Source organism: Liolophura sinensis, chromosome 7, assembly GCF_032854445.1.
Source record: "Liolophura sinensis isolate JHLJ2023 chromosome 7, CUHK_Ljap_v2, whole genome shotgun sequence".
Lineage (NCBI taxonomy): Eukaryota > Metazoa > Mollusca > Polyplacophora > Chitonida > Chitonidae > Liolophura > Liolophura sinensis.
In genome coordinates this window covers 19,166,442-19,192,738 of record NC_088301.1, presented here as the reverse complement: position 1 = coordinate 19,192,738, position 26,297 = coordinate 19,166,442, and the positions used below count along the sequence as shown (strand labels likewise).

Here is a 26,297-nt window from a genome sequence, read left to right as displayed (position 1 = left end):
CTCCAGCCAAATTCAATGTCCTATGCTGGGATTGAACCGACGTCACATAACATGTGACAACAACAGGTGAGAGACAGAGATCATCAGGTGATGACATTTACCCTAATTTTTCGACACTGTGAGCAATATTTTGAAACATTCTGAGAACTATGGGGTGTAGAGAAATAATCTGTAATTAGTGACACAAACATACCAAAATCACAAACAATAATGAATGCATGCACATATTCCACAGAAAAAAATGCTTTGAAGTTGAAAAGGTTGAAGATTTCCTGCATAATCTCCAATCCAAAATTCCACTTGAGCATATCTTCTCACATTAAAAACACATTAACATGACCTACAAACAGCCTGGAGGTAAAACTTTATACAATTTCAGCTATGGTAATCATTACTTTATCACGGATAGGATAATTCTCACATTCAAGAACAATGTGTTTATGTTTAGACTTCAAGACAAGGTTATTTTCCAATGATTTGCAATGGAAAGGGCTATAACTCCGTCAAATGTAGCCTGACAGCAACACATTTAAAAAAAAAAAAAAAAAAAAAATATTCCCCTGTACATGTCTACATCTACATGATGTGGCCATGATACTATTGTGATTCTTCACCCTTTGCACGTGTTTGCGAGGTCTTTATTCAACTGTATTCTGAGAAAATGATTTTGCGCAGACTGATAAAATTGTTCTTTTTGCTAAGTCCTGAAATTGTCAGCCTAACCAGTGTCGTTCTGTTGCTAAAGCAAATTAAAAAAGTGCATAACTGAAAGATTTTCATTGGCGAAACAGTCGAGTAATTAGGGTGAGCAAAACTTATGAAATCACCTGAACAATAAATGGTGGAATGATGTAAATGTATACTTATTAGTCAGCAGATGACACGGAGGTAAGATCTTATAGAGGTAAGCTGCACTCCATGGGTCAATCAGGTCAAATAAACATACCCCTAATTCTTCTTATTTTTGTAACAGATTTTAGTGGTGTTGAAAGTACAATGTTACATTTTTTTTCACCAGCTTTTTGGGAAAGTAAAGATATGAGTATGTTGTTCATTAGATTTTTGGTCTAACCATATGAGAAAAAAGAAACCATATTCCTGCTACAATTACATATACAGGTATATCGGTTAAAATGAGAAGACCAGGTGTGCCAAATTTTACAAGAACTAGGGTAACTCTGACATAAATTCATGTACATAACATTAAAAACCAACAAGAGTCGCCCATAAATCAGTAATTTAAAACGTTCACAGTTTTACAGGAAAGCAGAAACACTTCATGAAAAGCCACAAATGAAGGTTAGAAGGCATATTTAGAGGAATTTTACTCAAGGCTGTTAGATTATTTTCTTGCAAAACCCATTGATGATGCCCCTAAGGTTAGATACAGAGCCTTAAATATCATAATACACATTAATAAAGAACTATTAAAAATGGATTTAATGACATGGTTATCAAAAAGCTCGTCTGTAGAAAACACATGAGAGCAGGTCTTCATGTGAATATATTATACATAATATATGGATTCTGAAAAAAAAAATGAGGCCAAGTACTGAATTTTTTAATAAAATACACAGGGAACCAATGACGAAATATGCCCTTTGTTATATTGCACTAACATATGTATGCAAAACCTGAGCATATAAATACAGGTACTACATAAAGTTTTCTCTGAGATACTTCCTTCAACATTTACCTTAAAGGCAAAGAAAACCGTACAATAAGTATAGATGAAAGCCCAATAAAAACTGTCAAAAAAATATTAGGACTTTTTTTTTAGATTTTTTTCAACCAAGAAAACTGCATTTGGAACTTTTGATTCTGTGGATACTTTACCTGACCCTATCCAGACCAGTGATGTCATGTCTGGATTTTGCCACTTAGCATACATACATTACTTGGTTTCATCATTATAATTGTATACTTGTAATCTATGAATGCACTCACCAAATGGACCTATTTGGTTCAAACTATTCCAAGGAAAAAACATGGATGTGATGTCAATGGTACCCTCTGGGTCACTACAGGCCACCGTAGATTATGATGTTTTAAAACCATTCTACTCGATTGGATAAATTCAGCTATGTTCATAGACAGTGTTTAATGGTCTTTCACCTAATATACACTTCATTTTAGTGTTTTCTCTTTGCCTTTACCATCGATCCCAATACACAAGAGACCATCCTGAATTTTGTAATTTACAGTAATTAATACGAAAACAATGGAAGACCTTCATATTATCGGGCTCTAAATGTATGCAAGAACTTTGGCTCAATGTGTGCTGTACATTCCGAGACACTTGTATCACACTTAACATTTCAATAACTCAACATTGATAAAACTGATTGATGCTGAGGAGTTGGGTATAATGTAAGCCTCTGCTGTACTTTAAATAGGTAAACTAAAAACCAGACATACTGCCCACAATGACTGGAAGGAAATTATGAATGACAACTGAAGACACAACTGCCTGTTCCCACAGAGAGAACAATATTAGTACAACTGTAATTTTGAGGAAGTTTATAGTTTGGTGAACTAACACTTGTGTATGATAATGATTGCTGTATATGAGAATAATGAAATAAAAGCAGCAGAGAAAGTTTGTATAGCTGCAATAATGCAGGGGAGAATAACATAAATAGTCGACGTACAGTAAAGTGAAAGTGAAACTGAAATGATCGCAGGGAAAAGAACATCAGTATGCTGTATTTCACCTGAAGTTTACCATTTTACAAGTGACTCATTTGGCTTGTTGGGTGACTCACCAGTTCTCTTTTGTGACTGATTTTTTATCAGCAATACTTAAAAAAGTGTTGGCACCAAAAAGACGCTTTATTGCATATACAAATGCGTTTTTAAAAATCAATCTTCAGGTGAAATACAGTTAAATTAATTTGATGAGGACAGAAGAGATTATAGGTGGGGATGGAATTGGCAGGAAAGTCCTTAAAAAGGCACTGGAAGCACATCTAAAATACTGCAGGATGACCATACCCTAGCACATTATAAGCTTTCACAATGACAGCAAAGGTCACTCCACAAAATTTGCTGTTACTCACTTCCTCTCTAAACTCATCATGTTCATCAGAATAATGTTCATCATCATATTCATCGTCTTCATCATCTTCCTCATCATCATCCTCATCATCAAAGGTTGGTGGAGGAGGTACCTAACATACACCAAAATTTGGTGTCAGAAGTGGTATTTATAAAGTCTGGTTGCACATGGCAAAATACATGTATGGTGCCAGAAGTGCGTGGCATAAACTGATTGAATAATGCCAAACTTGGGTGTCAGAAGTGGGCTCAATAAACTGATTCTTCAATGCAAAATTTGGTGTCAGAAGTGGAAATGATAGGTTTTTCACAATGCATCTTTTGTTATTTTATTAGTATTGACTGAATTTCTTTTTCACATATGAGATATACTTTCTGGTGAGAGCGTTTTTCACACTGTGGAAGATCATGAACTCTGTTGTGACTTCAAAGCACGAAAACTCATTCTTAACAGCCCTATTTCACATGTTCTTAGGTGATGCAATTTCTCTCCATCATTCTGATGTTAGAAACACTTGCTAGTAAAACTGATGAAACAACTGCAATTGTGGTGTGCTTGTCAGAAGGATTGGAGTATTCAAATTTAACAAATTTTAATAGTTTATTAATCAGGGCATCTTAATCAAAAATATCATATTTACACTAAGTCTCCACACTGTCATATGTATACAGTTACTAAAATCATCCCTATCCACAGGTGTACAGGTGTTTTAAACGACACACTATAGACAGTTCACAAAGGACATCAATATACAGGTAAAACAACATGAAAGTTATCACAGACAAATAATAAAACTGTTCATATAAAATTAAACCACAACAACAAGCATATAAACTCAGATGGAGTGTTAACCAGAGGAAAGAAAAATGCGTGAAAATTAAGGAATATAGGAAAGGCAAAGAATCTAAGGAGTGCTTCATGAATGAGATAAAAGTACTAACTGAAGAATATATCAAGAAATATCAGGTGGGAGTTCTTCTGTTTTGGTTCGAAGTATTTTAAAGTTGTATTTCATCACCAGAATTTCTGAGGTAACATTTATTGATCAGATATTTTATTTATTTAATTGGTGTCTTATGATGTACTCAAGAATATTTCACTTATAAAATGGCATACAGCATTATGGGGGTGGAAACCAGGCAGAGCCCAGGGAAAACCCACAACCTTCAGCAGATTGCTGGCTGACGTTCCCACGTATGGCTGGAGAGGAAGCCAGCATGAGCTGGAATTGAACTTACATCAACCTCATTGGTGGGAGGGGCTTGGATCATTGCGAAGTTCTAGCGTGCTAACCCCTTTGGCCACGGAGGCCCCAATTAATCAAATAAATCCAGGGCATACTTCTGCTTAGAACTCATGCAATTAATTATGCTAATACAAGCCATATGCAGCACTATGCAACATAAACTCATTCAAGCATTCTCATTGCTTAAAATTCCACAGGGCATATTCATGCAAGTAATAATCTGATTGGTTGGATTCTTGATTTAGTATTTATTTATATATCTGACGTTCTGTTCGACTTTCTATTTGTTTATAGTTTTATTTGATTATTATTAAAGCTCTAATCTCAAGAACTTTTCACTGACATTTGTACACAATGACGTACTGCCATTCATTATTTAGCAATCTTAACAGTTTTGCTCTGCTGACTAAGAAGCCCCAGGTATAATGAAATTCAATGCGCACGCGCACGCGCCTCCGCCACTGTCTTATTGGTCTATTATCCCATATTATTAGCAATTCCTATATGCAATTGTCAGCCTGAACTACAAAATATCTTGTGAACCAAATGGAATGAATGTCAAACCTCTGCACAACCCATACATTTTGTATGGGTTGTCATGACAACAGCTCACTTATGACATCAATTCATTATTCACCTGCAAAATTGTTAATTCACGTCTTACGGTCAGGAGCAAACTATGCCAAAAGGACAATGCTCATATACTTATCTAAGTTGTAATTTTGATCATCGAAAAGCTATCTTAATGATCTTTAATTCTCATGAAATGCATTGTTTAAAGCAGATTTCTTACATACCATAAGCAACAGGCACATATGCATTCAACCTGCCACAAGCTAATTTCCCCTGCATGCGACAGGTGAACACAGGACCATTTTGCGCTGTTTGTGTGTTGCTGTGAGTATCATATCACTCTGTCTGCTTTACAAATCAGCCTCTGACCTTCTATATTGACTATTTTTTAAAACTTAAATCAGAAAAAAACACAAAAGTTTTACAGGTTTCTGGGTTAATGCACATGCATATATATATACATGTATACATGACTGGGGTTTAACATCGCAATTTTTTAGTCATATGATGATGAGAAGCCATAAGGTGTGTGCACACTGATTACACGTGAACATTTTCCAGCTACCACACTGTCGTCGATGCTCTGATTTTATTTTCTATGCTGTACGTCTTTAATTATATTGTATTCCTGCATACACCAGGGTTTTGCTGGTGGACTAAGCATCCCCAAGGCCAGGTTCCTTTGCATTGTTTTAATGTGCTTGTACATGTATGTTAAATGTGATGACACCACTGCATTTTGAGTATTTCTACACCAGTGACATCTAATGAATTACAATTATTATCCCATTCTTTTTTACCAAATTCTGCTTACGCTATGGTGCTGGATGGGAGGGGGGGGGAGGGGGGGGGGGGGGGTGTCAATTACTACTATTTATGCATTTAATGACCAGTTAGAATAAAACCCTGGCTGAGGTAAACTGACAAGAGGCCGTATTTCACCAGTTGCCTGGTTTTACTCTCTACGTTGTACATGTTTAATTATTTTACATATACTTGGTCTCCTTGTATATCAGATTTAGAAGGGTCCATGCCATGCTAACACTGAAGTATCATGCCGAAGACACCAGACATGACACCCCACCCAGTGACACTATACAGACACCGAGCCAACCACTCCTGTTTCTTTCCTCTAATCTCTCAGGGCTAAACACCAAGCGCAGCAGCAACAAACACCATTTTTAAAGGCTCTGGCATCACCCGCTGCAGGTTTCATCCTGTCTCTCCCAATGCTGATGCAGAAGCTCTAACAATTGGGCCACCGAAGCGGCCACATGCATACGCTACCCGTAGGTAAGGGTACGCATATGTATGTATGTATGTATGCTTGGACTTTACTTAACAATTTTCCAGTCATATTATGACTCTGAGTCCTTAGGAGTGTGTACTATATACTGTGTCTTCTTGTGGCAAGACGAGTCCATGCTGTCAGAGTCTATGTACAAGGGAGAGTATCAGGTAGGGAAACTGGTCAGGTCAGGTCAGGTCAGGTCAGGTCAGGTCAGGTCAGGTCAGGTCATGTCAGACCAGTTGTCTAGGTAACAGGATTCATGCACTTAAATGTATATCTTAGTAAACACATTCTTAATACGTGTACACTCTGGATGATACTATGTAAGGATGGAGAGCTGCAGTACTCTGGTCTACCTCTCCTCATGCAAGTTCATTTGTAAAAAACATACAGGCGTTTCTCCTTTCTTTCGAGTTTACCTCAAATCATTTATCCTCAAATACTTTGAAGCACTAGCAAGGAAAATCATTTCTCTCAATATTTCTGAGCGAACATATCACAAGTTGAAAGTAGCATCATTTAGTCTCTGCAAAGAGTCCGTATAACGTACCGAGACGTGAAACATACATGTACACACATACTGTACATAGGCATAAGTTTCAAAGTTATCCCCCGCGCCATAATATCTGACCCTGATTTTTCAAAATACATTATTGTTTCATACATCCTTAACTCAACCTCCTTTAAGTGTTTTTATTACTTGATACAAGAACAAAGAATCAACCGTGAACATATTTCCAGCATACCTGAGCCAACGTTTTCCCACATAAACAGAGAAAACATTACACAATTCATTATTTCAACGTTCTTACCACTAAAAGTAACAGAGGTATTAAATAAGAAAACAAAATCACAACAGCACCCCCATTTTTCTCTGAAAATTGTGAGATAAAAACTGAAAAAAGCTGAAATAATAATAATCATAATAACAATAATAAAGAAAAAATGCTTGTGAAACTCAAGAATGTGCAGAATATGAAATAAACGATGCAGACAAACTGGTGCACATGTAAACTGTTCCTAGGAAAGTGTTAATGATTTACCTCCTCTTTAATGTCTTCAGGAGGAGGGATATCTCCTGCAGGTGGCGCCACTTCCTGGTCTTCTGGAGATTCTGTACCTGGGGGTTTTGCTTCTGATAATGGTCTATAAATATCCTTTATACTGGGCCACATTTTCTCAACAAAAGTTGTCAAATCGACTTGATCTTGCTCCTCCATATATTCCTGTATCAAAATCAGGATGTTAATTGAGAGAATTAACCTGGGCCATAATTTTGCATTCTGCTTTGTTATGCATATACGTGAGCATCAACCTAAATTAATGTGGAAAATCCAATGCTCCTCCCAGTTTAATTTCAACTGGTAACATTTTTCAAAAAATTATTCATGTTAACGAATACACAACAAACTGAAAATCAGTTTGTTTATGTCACTACAATTTCTGAACACGTTCTTTTTTTGGCATGTTTAATGATTAAATTATTGATACAGGTACCACTGATTTCAACTGCAACCCATGAGGAAAAAACATGGAAATGAACAAATAAAACTGATCATACCTTAGCTTCATCATCAGACACTACTCCATTTCCATCAATATCAAATTCTGTGTGAGCCACCACCTCTAGTAAATCGACGCTGAAAATGTGCAACAAGGATAGAAAACATCTGGTGAGGATAGAAAAGGTTTGGTGAGGATAGGCGGCCACAGGGGTGGAAAGCATTCACTAATATACACCTTGTGCTTGAAAAATGACACCAACCCGTTCCAAAAAAACACAACGATATGCACTTGGTAAATCCTTTTGAACACACAAAAATTTGATCCAATTAATCCCTGCGTACAGTTTGTCATGTTCGTCCCGAAACTCTAGCATATCTCCGCACACCATTTGCGTCACACTATCACATTACTACTGATAGTATAAATTTATTTGATTGGTATTTAATGCCGCCCTCAATGCAGCATTTAATTCTAAGTTCTCAGAGTGAACAACTGTTCACAAGGTACCTGACAAAGCTCTTCACACAAAGCTGCAGCCAAACGCAACGAATCGCAGTCAGCGAGTGCCTCAACAGTGTGAGCTGTTGGGCCCCATTAGTCCGAGGGCCCCATTAGACCGAGGGCCCCATTACACTGCCTTCAAATTCTTTCACTTACAAGAATGTCAACTAACATGGGCATTGTGGCAACTTAAAAATGGGAGGGAAGGGTGCTACTGCATGGAATAAATATCATGCCTGTGGTTACACACATATATATATATATATATATATCTGGATCTAAACAGTGAATCTAAAAAATAAAAGGAACAAGATGGGAAGAGTGAGTCATCACAAGCTTTCTCCTACAGACCAGGGGAAGAAGACTTGAGATTTCTCCATCACATTATCCCCAATACCTTTAATTCTTTCCCTGATATTTTATTGTCATGATCTTTGTCAACCAAAATCACACTGGTCAATCTTTCTCCCCTGTCCAGGCTGAAAATAAACTATTTTAAGTCAAATCCACAATCCTTATGATTTCTCAAGGAGTACATATAGATCCCAATGCTTTAGAGTTCACTGTAAACTTGTGGTAAACCATAAAAAATGGACAATCCTGATTGCCCCATGTAAAAGAATCTTTGTAACCGAAATAGTTATTCAGGAATCAAAGTTTGTCATAATGCTGGAGTTTGTGTTTCCTGGGCAAATACACATGAATGAAATGAAAACTATGCAAACTTCTTTGTAATTTTTTGGAACTGGGCAAAGGGAAGGGGGAACAGGGAAGAGGAACAAGGGATCCTGCCTGGCAGCTCTCTTGTTTATTCCCCCTCCCCCTCCAAAGTCTGTCTCACAAATTACAAGGCCTGTCATACAACACACAGCTTTCTTTTTCAGAGTACGTCCGGGGGTTTTCAGTGTCAACTTCACTGCTTTGCTATTAGTCCTCTCAGTGTCGTGATAGACTCTCAGTGACATTATCTAAGCATTAGACTTCTGTCCTTACAACTTGTACTATCTGAAGTTTAGGGCTGAATTTGCCAAGGATTGTTCTTATTAATAGCTTATATTGTCCTTATTTATAGCTTATACTGTCCTTATTAATAGCTTATATTGTCCTTATTAATAGCTTATATTGTCCTTACTCATAATGTGCATATAGTCCTTATCCACAACATGCATACTGTTCATATTCATAACGTGCAAATTGTCCATATTCATAAAGTACATTGTCCTTATTAATATCTTACATACTGTCCCGATTCAGAATTTACATACTGTCCTTATTCATAACTTACACATTGTCCCGATTCATAACTTACACATCGTCCTGATTCATAACTTACACATCGTCCTGATTCATAACTTACACATTGTCCCGATTCATAACTTACATATCGTCCTAATTCATAACTTACACCCTGTCCTTACTCATAACTTACATATCGTCCTAATTCATAACTTATACCCTGTCCTTACTCATAACTTACATATCGTCCTAATTCATAACTTATACCCTGTCCTTACTCATAACTTACATATCGTCCTAATTCATAACTTACACCCTGTCCTTACTCATAACTTACATATCGTCCTAATTCATAACTTATACCCTGTCCTTACTCATAACTTACATATCGTCCTAATTCATAACTTACACCCTGTCCTTACTCATAACTTACATATCGTCCTAATTCATAACTTATACCCTGTCCTTACTCATAACTTACATATCGTCCTAATTCATAACTTATACCCTGTCCTTACTCATAACTTACATATCGTCCTAATTCATAACTTACACCCTGTCCTTACTCATAACTTACACATTGTCCTTATTCATAACTTACACCCTGTCCTTACTCATAACTTACATATCGTCCTAATTCATAACTTACACCCTGTCCTTACTCATAACTTACATATCGTCCTAATTCATAACTTATACCCTGTCCTTACTCATAACTTACATATCGTCCTAATTCATAACTTACACCCTGTCCTTACTCATAACTTACATATCGTCCTAATTCATAACTTACACCCTGTCCTTACTCATAACTTACATATCGTCCTAATTCATAACTTACACCCTGTCCTTACTCATAACTTACATATCGCCCTAATTAATAACTTACACCCTGTCCTTACTCATAACTTACATATCGTCCTAATTCATAACTTACACCCTGTCCTTACTCATAACTTACATATCGCCCTAATTAATAACTTACACCCTGTCCTTACTCATAACTTACATATCGTCCTAATTCATAACTTACACCCTGTCCTTACTCATAACTTACACATTGTCCTTATTCATAACTTACACCCTGTCCTTACTCATAACTTACATATCGCCCTAATTTATAACTTACACCCTGTCCTTACTCATAACTTACATATCGTCCTAATTCATAACTTATACCCTGTCCTTACTCATAACTTACATATCGTCCTAATTCATAACTTACACCCTGTCCTTACTCATAACTTACATATCGTCCTAATTCATAACTTACACCCTGTCCTTACTCATAACTTACATATCGTCCTAATTCATAACTTACACCCTGTCCTTACTCATAACTTACACATTGTCCTTATTCATAACTTATACCCTGTCCTTACTCATAACTTACATATCGTCCTAATTCATAACTTACACCCTGTCCTTACTCATAACTTACATATCGCCCTAATTAATAACTTACACCCTGTCCTTACTCATAACTTACATATCGTCCTAATTCATAACTTACACCCTGTCCTTACTCATAACTTACACATTGTCCTTATTCATAACTTACACCCTGTCCTTACTCATAACTTACATATCGCCCTAATTTATAACTTACACCCTGTCCTTACTCATAACTTACACATTGTCCTTATTCATAACTTACACCCTGTCCTTACTCATAACTTACATATCGCCCTAATTTATAACTTATACCCTGTCCTTACTCATAACTTACATATCATCCTAATTCATAACTTACACCCTGTCCTTACTCATAACTTACACATTGTCCTTATTCAAATCCATTTCATTAAACGCAGCCTCGGCTTTGCTCTGCTCCTTTTCAGACTGTCGTTTTGCCTTCTCAGCTGAAAGTAGATAAATTTACAATACAGTCAGTACATGTTTATGTTTGGCACAAGGAGTAGTATTCATGCACCAGACTGGCGTTTTATGCTGTACTCAAAAATATTTCATTTATACGACGACGGCCAGCGTTATGGTAGGAGGAAACTGGGCAGAGCCCGGGGGCATAATGGTACATCTAAGAGGAAACCGGGCACAGCCTGGGGGAAACCCATGACACTTTGCAGGTTGCAAGCAGACCTTCCCACGTATGACTGGAGGGGAAGCCAGCATGAACTGGATTTGAACTCACAGCCACACTGGTGAGAGCGCCACTTGGTTAATGTGCCCTGCTGGTATGCTAACCACCTTGGCCACGGAGGCCCCCGCTCACAGTTTTCTATTCCACAGAATAATCCCTGTATTACCTTCCCAGGCAGCTTGGTGTCTGTCCTTGGCCTCTTTCTCTGGAGCTTCTGCCTCATTCTTCCTGGCTGAAAAAATAATTATTATACTTAATACATGATTAGTATTTTATATTTTGTGACAATCAGTAATCCCACAACAGTTGTACATATCCTGTTTGGTTACCGACACTTTCTGGGAACACCAGGTAAAATCGGACATCGTCACACCAAGTATTTGACACTCCCGTACATCAGTTTCAAATTTTGTAAAATATCATGGATGTCGCATATGTTAAATTTGTCACATTTTGCTTGTTCATGCTTGTAAAATTGGCCAGACTGTCACTCCACATTGCTACGTTTTGTTTGTTTATGCTTGTAAAATTGGCCAAATCTGGTCAATCCATGTTGCTAAATTTGTCACGTTTTGCTTGTTTATACGTGTAAAATTGGCCAGATTTTGTAACTCCATGTTGCTAAATTTGTCACATTTTGTCACTTTATGCCTGTTAACATGTTGTGACTGTACGCATGTAAAACTGGCCAGATTTTGTCCTTCCATGTTGTTAAATTTGTCACATTTTGTCACTTTATGCCTGTTAACATGATCACATGTTGTGACTCTACGCATGTTAAACTGGCCAGATTTTGTCCTTCCCTGTTGCAAAATTTGTCACATTTTGTCACTTTATGCCTGTTAACATGATCGCATGTTGTGACTGTACACATGTAAAACTGGCCAGATTTTGTCCTTCCCTGTTGCAAAATTTGTCACATTTTGTCACTTTATGCCTGTTAATATGATCACATGTTGTGACTGTACGCATGTAAAACTGGCCAGATTTTGTCCTTCCCTGTTGCTAAATTTGTCACATTTTGTCACTTTATGCCTGTTAACATGATCACATGTTGTGGCTGGACACATGTAAAACTGGCCAGATTTTGTCCTTCCCTGTTGATAAATTTGTCACATTTTGTCACTTTATGCCTGTTAACATCATTGCATGTTGTGGCTGGATGCATGTAAAACTGGCCAGATTTTGTCCTTCCCTGTTGACAAATTTGTCACATTTTGTCACTTTATGCCTGTTAACATGATTGCATGTTGTGGCTGGACACATGTAAAACTGGCCAGATTTTGTCCTTCCCTGTTGATAAATTTGTCACATTTTGTCACTTTATGCCTGTTAACATGATTGCATGTTGTGGCTGGATGCATGTAAAACTGGCCAGATTTTGTCCTTCCCTGTTGATAAATTTGTCACATTTTGTCACTTTATGCCTGTTAACATCACTGCATGTTGTGGCTGGACACATGTAAAACTGGCCAGATTTTGTCCTTCCCTGTTGATAAATTTGTCACATTTTGTCACTTTATGCCTGTTAACATGATCACATGTTGTGGCTGGATGCATGTAAAACTGGCCAGATTTTGTCCTTCCATGTTGCTAAATTTGTCACATTTTGTCACTTTATGCCTGTTAACATCATTGCATGTTGTGGCTGGATGCATGTAAAACTGGCCAGATTTTGTCCTTCCCTGTTGACAAATTTGTCACATTTTGTCACTTTATGCCTGTTAACAGGATTGCATGTTGTGGCTGGACACATGTAAAACTGGCCAGATTTTGTCCTTCCCTGTTGATAAATTTGTCACATTTTGTCACTTTATGCCTGTTAACATGATTGCATGTTGTGGCTGGACACATGTAAAATTGGCCCGATTTTGTCATAATGTGTACACAGCCAGGTCGCACAAATACACACTTGAATGCATATATTCATGTCTATTTCATTGCTGTTTTACGTCGTACTAAAGAATATTTCACTATATTTATATGACGGCAGCCAGCTTAGTGGTGGGAGAGACCCAGGACCATCTGCATGTTGCTGCAAGATCATACGACCAGACAGGAAGCCAGCATGATTTATTTGATGGGTGTTTTATGCCACGCTCAAAAATATTTCACTTATACAACGGTGGCCAGCATTATGGTGGGAGCAAACCGGGCAGAGCCCGGATGAAACCCACAACCACCCAGTGGTTGCTGCAAGACCTTCCCACGTACGGCCGGAGAGGAAGCCAGCATGAGCTGGACTTGAACTCACAGCGATCGCATTGGTGAGAGGCTCCTGAGTTATTGTGCCACACTGGCGTGATACCGACTTTGGCCACGGTGACTGCACATATGAAATGAGACAGGTACATGTCAACCCACCATACCAAGCAAATTGATTTGTATTCAATACTTCCAACAGGTAGGACAGCCACAGTTGTTGGTAAAAGCAACACAGCAGCCGTGGGTCAAATTAGCACCCAGGCGTGGACAAATGTCTTGTGAAGTTTGAGTTGCAGGTGCTTTTCATGGTCAATAAAACTGCATCATTTTGAAAACACTTTCTGCTTGGTGTTTTCAGTTTCGATTAAATTTTTTTCTATTGTTTTTACTGTAAGTTATTAGGAATGGGAGTATGATTTCCAATGCAGAATTTCAATGAAACAGATATTTAATGCAGTAAGCTTGCTGCCACTAAGTTAAAATGATCAATGTCATTAACAAGTCCACTTTAGTGACAAACCATTAAATACAACGTCAATTTGTGTGTAACAAAGTAAAATTACAACAATCCCATCTCCACTTCTCACAATGCCTATATCAAACATATTTATTTACTTCTCTGAGCTGACAAAGGTCCCAAATACAACCCAAGTTTAATAATTTATGAAAGTATTTTAAAATTATCTTGAGATGAACGAAAAGTTATAAAGCCAGCTGAACTGAAGTACAGCGTATGTGACCAATGAAGACAAATTTACCTTCTAAGTCATTTCTCTTTGCATCCATTTTGTCTCGATCACCTTCAAGTTGGACCAGTCTTGCCTTTTTAACAAAAAAATAAATAAATAACTATATATATAAGTAAGTAAATAAAGAGAAATACAGTACAAAGAAAAGACAATACACTGAATTCTGTCCCAATATCCTGGTGGCATACATTAGCGTGCATGCAGTTTGCTTGTGGCAAGACAGGAGTTTACTTGTGTTATGCCTGGGGTTTGCTAGTTTTAAGCTACAAGTAACTCTCCACTTCAAGCAGACAAAGGATAGTAAATTGCTACAGGCTGAAGATTTTCCGCTAGCTGGCTATTGGAATGCTACTGTTAGAAAACATCTTTCCTGGTTTATATTTTAAATTATCTTAAAGACTTTGAGGATTGTGAAACATTACAGTAAGCTCAGATCATAATTGATGTAATCATCGTGAGTCATACGAACGAGACTTGGTGATCATCACGGCTCACTGTTCATGTCTACTACCAACCTCATCAAAACAGGAAGTTACTGGGCTGGCTTGTGCATACCTATCGCCAATCTCTTGCCTGTTCAATGGTTTTGTATCTTGCGTTATCCCCCACCCCGACAACAACAAGTTAACCTGATTACCAGGACTGTTTACTGCCAAGACAACAACAGTCCCTAGGAGCACAGCCTCCCATATAAGCTAACATGAATTTATCGCTGGTTTAACAGTATTTTCTCACCTTCACCATTATATAGTTGGGTCTGATGCATTTCAAGTTCATATTGAACTCTTCCACATCTGGAAATATCTGAATTAATCTGTGTTGTGTAAGCACAGGTTGCTTTTATTTTAACACTCCAAACTGCAGTAGCTGAAGACTAGTCTAATAATAATAATAATAATAATAAATAATAATAATTTGTTTTCTGAGAGAGATCAATTATTTACATAACCGTCCGGCCATAATTGGGACGATTTGCCAGCAACCTGCCTATGGTCATGGGTTTCCCCCGGGTTCTGCCCGGTTTGCTCTCACCATAATGCTGGCTGCCGTGGTATAAGTGAAATATTCTTTAGTAAGGCTTAAAACACCAATCAAATAAATAAATAAATTTACAAAACCAATCTTCCTCGAGTCCCTCATGTATACACATATTCACACAAAAAGTCTTTACATGTATATACAGTATATATAAAAAAAAAAAATATATATATATATATATATATATATATATAGATGAAACTAACAGACAATGATCACTGACTATACAATGTAGTGCATCACAATTCTGCACTTAATCAACATAGGTATATTCTGAAACACTGAACACTTCCATTTCTTTTTTTGGAGAGAAAGTCCCAGAAAGATGAAAGTCCTCAAGAAACAGCTATGCATGATCATCAGACAAGAAAATCATTCTGCAAATTTATTTATTTATTTGATTGTTGTTTAATGCCACACTCAAAAATTAAACCAGAGTAAGCCACTGGTTTGATGTTGAAATCCGTTTGATGTTTAATCCAAAACGAGGTCACCACACACTAACGTAAAACACTGCAAATAACCTAAAAGTTAAAACTGACTGTTTATTGTCACCAAGGATCCAGAAACAGCCAGAGCAGAGAAGTAAAAAAATATTTTTTCACTTTCTCAGGTCCCTAGAAGAACCCCTATGAAGGCTCAACAACGGATAATTTTTTTGAACCTTTATTTCGATAAACGCCTTAATGAGCTCAGATAACACTTGATGTAATCAAGCTACATGTAGTGAAGTCATACGAACGAGACTTGGGGATCATCACTGCTCATTGCATTTACATCACATGTACAAACAAAATGCTGTTACAGAAATGCCACTTTCCAAAGTTTCTTGAAGAATAATGTCAGTAATTTATTAAAATAAAAGACAAAATAGTAAAAATGAAAAGGCTTTAAGAGACAAATAATAATGTGATCATCTATGAAGGAATATATTACAATCATGAATTATTTGCGTTATTTATTTATTACATCTGAACTTTTTGTGGTACTTGAGAATTTTTCATTCATTTTTGTAACACACCAGAGGGAACCAACGGGCACATTGATAAAGAGCCAACTACTGGCCACAACATTCCTGCATCGGGCAAAGAGATTTGCACGCAATGTTGATCAAAGATTATACCGTGAATACACTAGCATACTTCGCATTCATGTATTATTCGCATAGTCACCTTGGCCGTAAGTATTCTGGAAAAACATCTGTAGCTGTGTACATGACCTCTGTCCAGCCATGATCAGAGGCAAACTGTTGAAACAACATTGAGTGCTGCATGCTGACACACAGGGACACTCCACAGTGCTGTACCTCGCTGGTTGCATGATAAAGCCATACCTATATATATATATATATATATGTGTGTGTGTGTGTGTGTGTGTGTGTGTGTATCATGTAAATAATGTATTGTGCATGTTCTGTTCTATTTAGAGATAACTTCCTTAGTTTATGCGTAAAATTCACTATACCAATCTGCAAGTGCTAAACAAGATAGCAGCTGCACTGATCATCATTTGGTTTGCTGTATCCTTATAAAAGCTTTCTAAGTTATTGGCTTCTCTGTTAAAAAAAGCGAATCATGCCACGACGATATACATTCACCACACGCGAAAAACTTGTAGATAAGCATCACGCAGAAGCACGTGGGAACCGAGCAGCGGGGAGAGAATATTCTACGTCTGAAGCTAATGTCGAACTGGCAGAAAGCAAAATTCTAGCAAAAAGCACATGAGCAGAAGTCAGTTGCCGCATTTTCCCAGAACTGAACAAGCCCTTGTGGAGTTTGTGACGAACGGTACAAGGAAAGTCTCCACCACAGAAATACAGATCAAGACTCTCTCCCTAGCGAAGATAACCCCTGGTGCATAGAATTTCAAGGCCTCTGTGTCATGGGTTTTTAAATTCATGAGGACAAAAGTTGCCCAGAAACTACCTGCTGATTACTAAGAGAGGTTGTTCAACTTTCAACATTTTATGATCCGGCAATGAAAAAATAATTACCATTCGTCTGGCCAAATAGGGAATGCCGATCAGATGTCAATCAAAACGACTGGTAATGAAAAAAATTACTTCACCATTATGTTGGCCGGTACGGCTGATGGAGGCAAACTTCACCCTTTTGTATTGTTCAAAAGAAAGACAATGCCAAAAAAGAACTTTCCCAAAGGCATTATTGTGAAGTACAAGAAAACAGTTGGTTTGATGACAGCATGATGACAGATTGGTTGGTTAATGAGTGGGGCAAACGGCCCAGAGGGCTACAATGCCGTAAGAGTTTGCTAGATCTTGATGCATTTCGCTGCCATAGAGACAATATCAAACAAAAGTTAAAGATCGCCCAGAACACAACAGTTGCTATTATACACCCGGTGGGATGAGCTCTATGCAGCAGCTCCTGGATGTCTCCGTGAACAAGCCGATGAAGGTGAAATTTTGGACCGATTGGTCGGCCAGAGACAGCCATACTTTCACCAAAAGGGTGAAGAGGTAAAAGCCTGAGCTGCCACACCTATGTGAATGGATTCTGACAGCCTGGGAACAGTTGGACACAGCCATCACTGTGTAGTCCTTCAAGAAATGCAGCATTTCTGATGAGCGGGATGGTACCGAAGACAACATTTTGTGGGACAATGAGCTATTATCTGCCAGTGACACAGAACCAGAACAAGAAAGGGACATAACTCATCTGTTATGCAGGTTAGGGTACTGAGAGTATGAACAAGGACTACATTAAAATGATGACAAGGACGTGGACATCAAAAGAATTATATCAGGTGATTTCCTACTAAGTGACCTGAAGTAAGACCTACTTGAGGCTTTGACGTGACCTTGGTTTGATGTCAAATATGTGTTAAGCCAATTCGCTTTAAAAAAGCTCAGCTATATATCATGAATTCATTTCTTTTGTTGTTTGTTTTATAACATTTTTTTTAGAGTAAATGCCAGCAGCGTTGTGTCGCCATATTTGCTTCTGGTTTTCAGATTTCCTGAGCACTGAATAATACGCACCCCTGATCAAAAGTTTGATTCTAGAAGGAAAAGTGTGAAGTATACTACAGTAGGTCTTTACATACAAATAAAGCACTGAGCTAGTACCATACATGCAAGTGCCATCAACTGCTCATTGGCAAGGATCTACAAACAGGAGAAATCTGAAAATTGCCTTTTCACTTCATAACCTGTTCTACCAATATCTTCATTTTCCCTGCCTCTTAATTTCAAACTGGATATATTTTACAAGAATTCACATCCGTGTTCTTTTTGCCTTGTAAGCTCTCCTGTAAAGAAATATTCTCAGACCTCTTCAACAACCCATATTAAAGTTCAAGACTGGGGACTTCTGTTTTTAAAGTGTTTGTTTCTAACTTAATGAGCTCAGGTAATACTTGTAATCAAACAAGTCATACGAACGAGACTTGGAGATCATCACTGCTCATTGTGCATACGTCACATGCACTTGTACTCAGACAAACCGCTGTTACCATCATGCCATTTTTTCACATTTCTAAAGCTGGTAACAAAATGAAAATGCCTTTGCTAAAAGTCTAACAAGTTAACGAAAGGCCTCGTCATCAACAAAAGCATTAAAGAAAAATGAATAAAGCATACATATCTAAAACTCCAACAAACCTTTTTCTCCTCCTTGGCTTTCTTGCCTTGCTCTATATAATCCACTTTCACTTTCATAGCTTGGTCCACTAATATTTTCATTTTCTCTGCCTCTTCCCTTGCCTGTTTGCCCAATTCTCTGTATCACACAAAGGTTTATTTGCATATGTCTATGATTGTACATGGACAGATATAAATCCACTATCTTTATTCAGGAAAGATTCATTAAAAAATCAATTTAGATTTAAATATGTCATTTTAAATCTCCTGAATTCCAAAAAGCACATGCACAAGAATTTTAAAACAGTGGAAAAAAGTCAAAATACAATATCATAGTTTATACATTTGTTTCCACACAGTTTACCTTAATTCCTCAATCTTTTCGCATATGAAGAGCAACTTTCAGAGTAATTTATGCACATTTATAACGAAATTTTGGAGACAAAACTACTTTGGTTGGACTGGCCAATTTCAGGGTTTCACCAAAAGTATAATCTTATCACTCCACACAGAATAAAGCCTTAAGAATATGCTTGAATAATAACCTTGCAAACATGTGAAAAGATTGAAGGATTATGGTAAAAGCATTTAAATATTTGAGGTGAACACAGGTTTTCAGTTTTCCCACTCCACACAGCTTCTAATATTGGAATACCTAAGAGTACAAGATTACTTCAATGATGTTCTCAAAAATTCCGCTACAGAAAAATTTCATGTGAACAATGCATGCAGGCACACACAGAGATACATCATAGCTGTAGCTTCGTGGCCATCCTCAAGTGCAATACATTGTCTCATCAATATATTTATTTTACTGGTGTTTTATGCCGTACTCAAGAATAATTTACTTATACAATGGTGGTCAGGCCTGGTGGGAGGAAACCAGACAGAGCCCAGGGGATACCCACGACCTCCCATAGGTTGCTGGAATCCCCTCCCCCTCATGTATATAAAACAGTAGAGGAAGTGTCCATTTCATGAGTGTAGTGCAATGTTCAAGAATGTCCCAAACAAACACGTCAATTTCTTACAGCAGGCTACACTTAAGATTACTACTATTGGTCGACAGCATGTAGGCTTCCATCACGTGGTTGCGGCTGGTAGCACGAATATGAGGGCGAGTTCCCTCACCCCGCATTCACCTGATGCTTATTTAAATTCTATGTCGCCTTTTTCTTTAACTCTGATCTGATTTACATGGCACTTACTTGCAGGTATTGGAACAGGTAATGATGCCCTCATACTCATCTGAACCATCACAGCAATCTGAACAGGAAAAAAACATACATGTAGGTTAAATTGAACATACGAACATAGGCATGAGACAAGGAGATATTCTGATTCACCCCTAAAAAACTGGATCCACTTTAATACGCTGTTACTGAGTTACGTCATTATTGATTTATTTATTTATTTGATTGGTGTTTTACGCCCTACTCAAGAATATTTCACTTATACGATGGCAGCCAGCATTATGGCGAGTGGAAACCCGGGGGGAAACGCACGGCCATCCGCAGGTTGCTGACAGACCTTCCCACGTACAGTTATGTCATTATGACAACAGAACGACGTCCCAGTGCAAAATGACGTCGCTACTTTAATGGTGCAGTAGGGCTACATGCATGACATGCCTATCTTTTAACATGGCAATGATGGTGTTTACATCACACTCCATCTAAAAGCAGGACATCATTATTTTTGCAATATTGGGACCCAAACACACCCAGGAACATAATTCATAAGTTCAATTCATAATTTAATTCTTTTTAATTATTCTATGTGTAACCTCATGTTAAAATTAGCATGGAGCGTCACCAAAGAGACAACACTCAGCCATCATAGCGCTGTATCTTGAATCTTGCGAAGACCAATGAATTTTGACTGGGTTTCAGTTGTTTCTAGATGCCCTTTCATAAACATAAAATCGTTGCCCAAGTAAATCAGTTCTAATATAAGCGAGTGATTAATTAACCCTAAAACGGAAGTGACGCATGTGGTGCATATAAACAGTACAACAACAACATAATACTACTGTCTGCTCTCAGAGTCTGGCAATAAGGCAGAGCCGTGCCGTAGATATTTGCTAAAATATATATGCTTCCCTTATATCGAACATTTACTTGTACTTACAAGTACATCCATCAAGGGGTGTGTACTGTATGAAATGTATGAATTGCTGTTTATACAGAAACTCACATCTTCCTCATAATGTCTAACCGATCTTGTAGGCCTACATACAGCTACAGGCGTTATAGTACACTGTCTTATGATAGCTGATTATTTTTGCTGGCGGAAGCCCTGTACGGTTTACTTGGCTTAATATACACTAGCTGCATAGCTGTTGTTTTTATGTCATTCAACAAGGCACATGTAGGCACTTAGTGTCAGTAATTTTAACAAACGTCATTTGAACATTTGAACAAAACATTGTCAACACTTATTCTACCAAATCGCACGATATCTGACAATTGTATAGGAATTATCGCTGTTGTACTCTTTCTTTTTTTTCATTTCTCAATCACCATGAGACAAGGTTAGTCACTTTACTGAGAGATTTTATATTGAAATTATCAGTTCCCAGCAATTTGTTTTATGGATATAGGGCACATGTAACTTACGATCAGATGAAAAAATATAAAATGATAGAGTGCAGTGGAAGCAAGATTTCCAAAAGGTGAGTGATAATATGTATAAAACCTTTATATTTAACATATGGGCCTACACAAAGTTGTAAATAAGGTATTACATTTTCTTACCACACATTCGAGTACCTAAAATCACTCTGTGTCCAACCCACCCATCTCACCAATCTCACCCATAACTACTAAAGCACAAATTTCAAACACGCTGGGAATGGGTTTGTCAATTCAGTTTATGAGATGACTGACGAGTGCAATGTGAACGAGCAGACCTGAAACCAAAGCCTCCTAGTGCTAGGTTTCCTGCACTAATGAAATACAGCCAATATAAAATGCTGTACCATACACCAAATGATTTATAGTATGAATGTAAACTCAGCACGTCAAATGCTGTCTAGCCCAATGTTTCAAACCTATGTACGTGTATGCCTAATTAAAACGATTTGACGCGCTGCGATATACATCTAGCTGTTTGCAAATTAACATTCAAAACATTACAAACTCTACACAGCACGTTACAGTCTTAAATGTCATCCTGGGTCCATTCTGGGCAAGATCTGGATTTATGCAGGTTTATATGTGAACAACACTACCGATACCCAGACTACAGTGTATGAATGATGCAGGTGTTGGGAACAAGTCTTTTATAAGACCGATGCATATATATTTTGGCAAACAGCTAGAACACATAGCAGCATTATATCACAAGACAGTGTAGGCATGCTGACAGTATAGTATAACGTTGTTGTTGCACTGCCTACATGCACCACATGCGCCACTTCCGATGTTGGGTTACTCAATTACTCACTTCTGTTAAAACTGATTTACATGGACACCGGTGGTATGTGTTGTGAAAACGTATCTAGAAACAACTGAAACCCAGTCAAAATTCACAGGCCTTGTCCTTTAAACAGTTTGTATATGAAGAATCACATAAAACACCAGTTTTCAATTTCTTAAATTTCAAGACAATGTGTGAAATATGAAGTGAACCTCACAAAAGTCAGGGCATGAGCAAATTGTTGTCACACCTTCCCACATATGACTGGAGAGGAAGCTAGCATGAGCTAACTTGAACTCACAATGGTTGTATGGTTGAGAGGCTGCACGCTGGCATGCTAAACATTTGGCTACCGAGACCCTTGTAAAAGAGTTAGGGTACATGTACTAGGGCAATACCATACCACAGATGCCATCGTTGACTCTGGAGGAGACAATGTTCAGGGGAATGTGTCCGGCATTAGTACAGTGGAACCATCCATTAGGACAGGCAGAGGTACCTGCAAAAAAGTAATTACATGTCAATACACTGTCAATTCATCAACTTTCGCAAATACTTTTTAAAATTTATTTGATTGGCCTTGAATGCGCTGCTCAAAAATATTACTCCCCATGTTCCAGGGACACAAATGACATTTTGCTTTAGAAAGTTCTCAACTTAACAATCATTTAACGATAAAATTTTCTCCATTGTTAGTCTAATGTAAATGTTTTAATATTAAATGTGACCAACATTAGTTGCCTAACATTCTTCACAGATCACAGTAGGACTTTTAGTGAAAATACTAGTTTGACTGGGACTCAATAACTAGCCTTTAAGCTCTACCAACTGAACTGTCCAGCCAGATGACAATGGCATGCTTAGTGAGGGCCATAATTTTCATCGGACTCCGTTATTTCACTGTTAGAGATTCAATAGAAAACAAATATTAATGTAAACATGTACTCACATGTCTAACCACAGAATAAACTCACCTGTCCAAGGACATGACAAACTCCCCTGTCTAAAACGGAATAAACTCACTGGTCTAACCACAGGACAAACTCACCTGTCTACCCACAAAACAAACTCATCAATCTAGCCATAGGACAAATTCACCGGTCTAAACAAAGGACAAAGTGACCTGTCTATCCACAAGACAAACTCACCTGTCTATCCACAAGACAAACTCACATGTCTAACCACAGACAAACTCACATGTCTAACCACAGAACAAACTAAGTCATCTAACTACAGAATAAACTCACCTGTCTAACCAACAAATAAACTCACCTGTCCACAAACAGAATAAACTCACCTGTTTAAAAACAGAATAAACTCACCATTCTAACCAAAGAATAAACTCACCTGTCTAATCACAGGACAAACTCACCTGTTTATCGGTACTGATAAGACAAACTTATCTTTCTATTTGATTTGTATTTTGCGCCGTACTCAAGAATATTTCACTTATACGACAGCGGCCAGCATTAAGGTGGGAGGAAACCGGGCTCGGGTAACCCACGACCATCCGCAGGTTGCTGACACTTACCTTTCTAACCACAGAGTATGCTCACCTGGTTCATCACTCCCGTCAGGGCAATCACAGTAGTCATCATTGACATACTCAAATGGGACAACTTTCGAATGATCGAAGCAGGTAAAATCTTTGGTTGGGTCATATGCTCCAGCCTCTAAAAAATACGAAAGTATTAAATAAAAATATAATAATTCTCTTACAGAATCTACAATGTGTGACATTTTTGGAAGTAATTAAGATTCACAAATTATGTTAAAAGATTAAAGTAGACTGCATTAAAGTCATTAAAAGGTATAAAGGACAGGCTTTGGGTTTATCCCCTACATGCATGTGTTTTTTTTTCTCGACTGCAGAAAATGCATTTAATTAAGGTTGGTATTGTCATCAGCTGAAAACAATCAACTGTCTATTGGTTTAACAACAAATAAGTTCAGTGCATAAGGTTGTTGACTGGTGTTTTACCCCATACTCAAGAATATTTCCCTTATTTCGTCAGCAACCAGCATTATAGTGAGATGAAACAGATGGGACAGGACATTTGCGACGCATCGCAGTAACAATCAGAATGCTGTAAAGGGTGTGATGCATTTTGTTAGAGAACTTCAGTCGCATTGTAAGGTTGCTTACTCAAGGTGTCTGGGGTCCCACAAATGATGCGATTAAACTGCGGGGGTCCAAATGTCCCACACAGGTAATTTTTACAAGTAACGGGTAAATTCAAACTAAAATACCTTTCACATGTCTTTTATTACATTTGTGGAAATTTCTGCAATATTTTGGGTCAAATGTTAGCATATCAAGCCAATCTCAGAAATCAACATTTTTATCCGCAGTTGCTGTTTTGTATATTTGTGTGAAAGAAGTAATAAATTTAGATCCTTGAGACAGATTTGTACAGATGGAGAATTGTTTGGAGTAGTAAAAAAATTTGATTGCCTCTAACATGTGACAGGTAGAACAGTTTAACCCAATCATCTATGCTATTAATACAGGGCCATGCAAGTTTAGTGGACTGTGTGAAAGTTTCCTCAAAAGGTGACATTTCACAGGTTATCTGTGTCTACATTAGCCTAATGAATTAAATATTGTATGCGACCGGTTTAACGCCTAACGGAGGTCCCTTCCAGTAATGTTGGTTTTTTTCCTATATGTACTTAAAGCCTTCGTAGCATTTTCTACAAAGAATTTTCTCAATCAGCAATTCCTGGCTGCACGGATCACACTTTTAATGGACCACAATTGACTCAAGTTATGGTATTACCCAGTATTTCTAATTCACGACCCAGAACAAACTGCAAACAGACTGCCATGTTCGCCATCTCTAACCTTTGCTGAGTGGATTATTCTCCATGATGTGGACATTTCGTCTATGATGCACAGTGAACCATTTTCATATGTGAAGAACAGCTATCATCTTGAGGATCAGAAAGTTTCCGTCTTGGAAAATACTTGGCAAAGCATGGAGGAGGGATACATGGCTGACTCTTCCAAGCTTTGCTGTCTTTCCGGTTTTAAACTGACAGATTTGAGCAAAACGGAAGGCGATTGTCGTCCAACAAAAGTGTGATCCCCTTGACTAGGGATTACTGGTTGACAAAATGACATGTAGGAAATGCTATGGAGGTTCCAAATCCAGATAGGAAAATTCTCAGCTTACCTCATTTTGTTCAACCACTATGGGCCTACTGTGTGATCGCTGAATATACCACAAATATGTATCTTGTGAGACAAGAGTGAGGATACTAGCTTCAGTAGTATAAACTGATTGCTTTATGTAGATTCGCCTGAGTTGTTCAACACTTTTACTGTCTTTTCTAGCATTGTTTGTAATTTCGTCACTGCTTGATAGCGTATTGCCACAAAGCATAGCATTGTTGTAACATTAATGTACAGCACAAATGTTTAGTGTGTGAATATAAATAGTGCAAGACAACATTTATGATTTCACTAGAAATCCTTTAACTCTTTAACCCGTGTTGTTGTTGTAACATATACATAACACGTGCTAGTCGGCGACTGACTAAGTATCCAAAAACGCTTCTGATTGCATTACTTGAAATAGCCACCCCTCTCGGTCTTGGAATGTTTGCTAAAGCTGGTAAAATTTGGCACAGACATGGCACCAAGAGAAGGAACAAAGACGTAATATCCAAAATTTCCATGTCAGATTCTCCCGAGCTCCTTGCCACGCTATATGTTGCCAGTGGTCATTTTCTGATTGGCCCCTAAAGTCCTCCAAACAAGGCTCCG

The 26,297-nt window shown here is 37.8% G+C and overlaps 1 protein-coding gene across 2 annotated transcripts in view; it reads right to left on the bottom strand.

Moving 5' to 3' along the window:
* LOC135470086 (glucosidase 2 subunit beta-like) overlaps positions 1-26,238 on the bottom strand; it is a 31,591-nt gene extending 5,353 nt beyond the window's left edge. The window contains exons 1-11 of one of the 2 annotated variants that reach the window (XM_064748829.1): positions 26,101-26,238; positions 24,085-24,201; positions 22,932-23,027; positions 20,317-20,374; positions 19,130-19,247; positions 14,476-14,539; positions 11,679-11,744; positions 11,189-11,273; positions 7,730-7,808; positions 7,212-7,394; positions 3,060-3,170 (exon numbers count right to left, since the gene is read on the bottom strand). In XM_064748829.1, coding sequence (XP_064604899.1) covers positions 3,060-3,170; positions 7,212-7,394; positions 7,730-7,808; positions 11,189-11,273; positions 11,679-11,744; positions 14,476-14,539; positions 19,130-19,247; positions 20,317-20,374; positions 22,932-23,027; positions 24,085-24,201; positions 26,101-26,209 — 1,086 coding nt within the window. In that variant the 5' untranslated portion in view covers positions 26,210-26,238. The remainder of the gene's footprint in view (positions 1-3,059; positions 3,171-7,211; positions 7,395-7,729; positions 7,809-11,188; positions 11,274-11,678; positions 11,745-14,475; positions 14,540-19,129; positions 19,248-20,316; positions 20,375-22,931; positions 23,028-24,084; positions 24,202-26,100) is intronic. The other variant, XM_064748830.1, reaches the window with a different exon arrangement.
* Between the last annotated feature and the right edge of the window lie 59 nt (positions 26,239-26,297).